This window comes from Littorina saxatilis, linkage group LG7, assembly GCF_037325665.1.
Source record: "Littorina saxatilis isolate snail1 linkage group LG7, US_GU_Lsax_2.0, whole genome shotgun sequence".
Lineage (NCBI taxonomy): Eukaryota > Metazoa > Mollusca > Gastropoda > Littorinimorpha > Littorinidae > Littorina > Littorina saxatilis.
In genome coordinates, this window is record NC_090251.1 from 52,839,225 (window position 1) to 52,844,224 (window position 5,000).

The 5,000-nt window shown below is 41.1% G+C and overlaps 1 protein-coding gene across 1 annotated transcript in view; it reads left to right on the forward strand.

The window, feature by feature from the left end:
• LOC138971791 (elevenin-like) overlaps nucleotides 1–5,000 on the forward strand; it is a 92,736-nt gene that overhangs the window by 51,732 nt on the left and 36,004 nt on the right. The window contains exons 2-3 of the mRNA XM_070344606.1: nucleotides 2,184–2,282; nucleotides 4,919–5,000. The exon at nucleotides 4,919–5,000 is cut by the window's right edge and continues 20 nt beyond it. Coding sequence (XP_070200707.1) covers nucleotides 2,185–2,282; nucleotides 4,919–5,000 — 180 coding nt within the window. The 5' untranslated portion in view covers nucleotide 2,184. The remainder of the gene's footprint in view (nucleotides 1–2,183; nucleotides 2,283–4,918) is intronic.

The window sequence follows — 5,000 nt, forward strand, 5'->3', positions numbered from 1 at the left end:
GGGGTTATTTGGGGAAGAAAGACAAAGGTTCATCTCATCAGTCGCTCTTTCATTACAGTAACAATGCTGGTCACACTTTCAATCGTACACTGGAACCCCCTTATTAGACCTCCGAAGAAATTTGAATAAATCGGATCTGATAAGGACGGGGGCCTCAAAAAGGAGGTAAACTTACACAGGTTATCAACACAAAATCTGAACCAGCAAGGGTTTACTAAGGGAAAGGTCTTACAATATTGGTCTAAAAAGGGGGTCCCAATGTCTATGAGGCGTGTGGGTAAATTGACCTGGTTGAAAGGAAGTCAATGGTCTGACAAAATGTCTCTGACGAGATTGTATCGATTGTTGTTTGGGGGTTGGTTTTGAAGGGATTTGGACAGCAAGCTACAACGATTGTAAAACTTTATGGCGTCTGGAAGAAATCCGAGACATTTTGACTGCTTCTAATTTAACATTTCTTGTCAGATACACTTTTCGCCCTGTTTTATAGACGTGAAATATTGTTCAGGATGTGAATACATAGTATGTACTTGTGTTATGATTTTGTAAGGATGTGTTTGGCTTTGTTTGATACAGATGACATTGCTAGAGATACAAGATGATATTGATGTGCCAGTGTGCGTTTCGTACCGAGCTTAATCTAAATTTTCATCGTAATATTGGCGTTTATTATGGTAGGTGTTTTTAATTTTGGAGCGCAGTAATCCCCACCTCCCCCGCACACACACGCCACGAAGCCGCAAGCGAATGAATGATTATATGACGAAATGTCATATAATTTCATATAATTAAATATGAAATGTCATATTAAAGTCACTCATTTCGTCAAATAATCATTCATTTGCTTGCGGCTTCGTAGCAGGCGGAAGGAAAAATCAGCCAGATAAGTTTTCGTTATTGTTTGTCTGTGCACTTAAAAGACCGTTGGGTCGATATATTTGTGAATGTATTGTTTTGTCAATAACACACGTTCCAACAACCCACCTTTCTTGTTTTTTTGATTCTGAATTTTGGAACGTTGGCAGTCTCTTTGATTTTGTATTTATTTTATAAATATGAAAGTTAGCAAGGAAATAGTAAGAAAGGAAAAGAAAAAGAAAAGCTGTACAAGTCTGGCATGGCAAACAATGTCTTCTCCATTTCTTTTTCAGCTTGACAGCAAGAAAAATAATATCAGCGGAATGGTGCAAATGTTTGTTAAATTAAACTCTACCACTTGCATCGAAATTGCTTTATAAATCAAAGTGGCGTTTCCCTTCTAGAACCAGCAGCAATGCTGTTTGCATTCCGCTTGTTGTATTTCAGATTAAATGGTATCGTTTTCGTGATTTCAGGGTTTTTAAAAACAAATTCAGCTGTCTGTGTACTTCCCCCATTATCTTATATCTGTTTCAGCATCGTCTTACATAGCTTTTTCAGCATCGTCTTACATAGCTTTTTCAACTTTCTCTTACATATCTGTTTCAGCATTGTCTTACATATCTGTTTCAGCATTGTCTTACATATCTGTTTCAGCATTGTCTTACATAGCTGTTTCAGCATTGTCCTACATAGCTGTTTCAGCATCGTCTTACATAGCTGTTTCAGCATTATCTTACATAGCTGTTTCAGCATTGTCTTACATATCTGTTTCAGCATTGTCTTACATAGCCGTTTCCAGCAAGATCATGTATAGCTGTTTCTGCATAATCTGGACAGTTTTTCTGTCGTCGTTTCAGAATGGTGACGAGTGCGTGTTTCAGCATGATGTGGACAGTTTTTCTGTTGTTGTTTCAGAATGGTGACGAGTGCGTGTTTCCGTATGATGGGAATTGTTTTTCTGCTGTCGTTTCAGAATGGTGACGAATGCATGTTTCAGTATAATGTAGAGCGTTTTCTGTGTCGTTTCAGAAGGGTGACGAATGCATGTTTCAGCGTGATCTGGACAGTTTTTCTGTTGTTGTTTCAGAATGGTGACGAGTGCGTGTTTCAGCATAATGTGGACAGTTTTTCTGTTGTCGTTTCAGAATGGTGACGAGTGCGTGTTTCAGCATGATGTTGACAGTGTTTCTGTTGTTGTTTCAGAATGGTGACGAGTGCGTGTTTCAGCGTGATCTGGACAGTTTTTCTGTTGTTGTTTCAGAATGTCGTTTCAGAGTGCGTATTTCAGCATGATCTGGACAGCTTTTCTGTTGTCATTTCAGAATGGTGACGAGTGCGTGTTTCAGCAGAGTGGTGCTACTGGTGTTTCTGTCTCTCCTCGCCGCTTCCACTGTCGTCAGTGCACGAAGGATCGACTGCACGTGAGTACCGATGTTTTGTATCTAAATCTCTGAGTTTTAGCTGCTCAATGTTATTATATACATAAATATTCAGTCAGGTTATACACATATAGGCTTACAACAACTAAAAATACGATCATAGAATTATTTTAATTATCTGTACTTCGGTCATGACTTTGACTTCTTGTTGTTGTTGTTGTTGTTGTTGTTGTTGTTGTTGTTGTTGTTGTTGTTGTTGTTGTTGTTGTTGTTGTTGTTGTTGTTGTTGTTGTTGTTAGCCTGTTGGCCTTTTCTATTATATGATTGTATCGTAGATGCAAGGGGTGTATGGATGTATGATTGTTTCCGCACCAGAACAAATACCAACGGCTTGTATGCTATATGGCGGATTACATTTTTGTTCTTGTTCTTGTTCTTGTTCTCTTGTTATTTTTACATTCAGTTCACTTAAAAAAAAAAAAAAAGTTCCAGACAGTTAAACACTCTACTCTATAATTTCTCAGTATGTGCAAACTAAGAAAAAAAAGAGAAACAAATCCGTAGTACGTACAAATCAGAAAAAAGAAGACCTCTCGGGGAATATCTGAATACGTGAGCATTACTGATTTATTCTTTGTCCGGGGGAAAGATTTCCTTCTTTTTGTTTAAAGCTCGGGCGGGGGGGGGGGGGGGGGGGGGTGTTTGGACGGAGGGGATATGGGGTGTGAAGGTTGGGGTGGGCATGAGGGTGAGGGGGGGGGGGGGTAGTGTCCTCGACGTGTCTATGGGCTGCCCGGCCCAGGCGCATCTTAGTTCCGAATGCATTTATTCATCAAGGTAATTGAGCAGTGGGAGGCATTTTGTTTTGCTTTGCGTCCTTTGGAATACTGTCTGCGGGGGACAGGGGGAGATCTGTCACACCAAGCTGGCTGAAGGAGGAGGAGAGGAAACACATGTTGCAATGGGAGGGAGGGGGGGGGGGTAGGCGGATTATAAGGAGGGAGGTGCCATTTTGGGAGACTAATGAATTAAAGAATTAAAGGAAAGGATGGGGTAGCAAAGCGCGGACAGTGATCCAAACAAATGTTTATAAGACAGTTGAGTTGTAGAGCAGGGCAGTTGTAGAGCAGGGGAGGGGGGGGGTGATAGAGAGAGGCGGGTGGGGTGGGGATTGAACAGACAGACAGACTGAGACAGAGAGACGCTCATTGAGTCAGAGACGGACAGTCAGGCAGACACACACACACACACACACACACACACACACACACACACACACACACACACACACACACACACACACACACACACAGCTAGACTGGCAGATTGACATATATTTGAGGGATGACAAAAGAAGGTGAAATCTTGACAGTGCGACAAGGAAAGAAGCAACAAGTCACTTGAAGCGATATCAACACATCTAATCAATCTGTTGGCCTGAAATTAAAATATTAACACTGAAAACCCGGGATCAGTCAACATCGAGATTGGTAAGGCTGGTCTAGCCAAAACCCGATGAACGAGACGGGTCGCACTTGTCTCCGCGAAGCATTTGCGAACATATCCCGGCTGTCTTTAATTTTGAGCACATTTTTAGAGTGGGAATGACATTTAGATAGATACATAGATACATAGATAGATACATAAACAGACAGACAGACAGACAGACAAACAGCCAGACAGACGCACAGACAGACAGACAGACTGATAGACAGACTGATAGATAGATAGATAGATAGATAGATAGATAGATAGATAGATAGATAGATAGATAGATAGATAGATAGATAGATAGATAGATAGATAGATAGATAGATACAGCCAGGTAGACCAAAAGACACAGCCAGGTAGACCAAAAGACACAGCCAGGTAGACCAAAAGACACACATACAGGTAGACCAAACGACACAGCCAGGTAGACCAAAAGACACACATACAGGTAGACCAAACGACACAGCCAGGTAGACCAAACGACACACATGCAGGGGCAACAGAAAGCCTGCCAGAAAGACGGAAACCTGATTGACAAACGCGGGCAAAGAGAAGGGCAAAAAAGGAGGAATACATGAAACTGATTCAAGAGGTTACAACAAATATGGCGAACAATTGCTGTCTATCAAACTGAACTATTGGGCTGGTATTGGACGCAGACGCATGCTGTGTTTCATTTCCCTCTCCTCATTTCAACGATAACTGTCATCAAACCGAATTGGAAATGTATTTCCATCAACTCAGTCGACCCCCCTCTACCATAGATCTATACGTACGGCATCATTCTTTTATGTTCTGCTTGGTGTTCTTTCCCTCGGAATTCTTTTCGCTTTTTTTTCTCAAATCGTCCTTCTTGAATTAGCTACCGATCTAAATCCTTTTCTTGTGCAGTTGGAATTTGTTTAATGTGAAATTTGATTCTACTGCAGTTCTTTATAATGGAATTGCAGTACTGAATGTGTCCCTTTTGTTTTGTAGACGTTATGCGTTTTTCTGTGTGTGCGTGTGTGTTTTTTCCTTTCTTTCATTTTTCAATTCTGAATCAGGTACTCATTTGCATTCTTTTCATTAGATTTTGAAAGCTCGAATCTGTTTATTCTGAAATCCCTCTTTTTCTTCGTGCAGTTGCCAATATAATGTGATTACCGTACTGAATGCATGTCTTTTTTGTGTGTGTTTTTCCGCAGACGTTTTGTGTTCGCCCCAAAATGCAGAGGCGTGGCGGCAAAGAGGGGGGACAACTCCTTGACAACAGACGATTCCACAGAC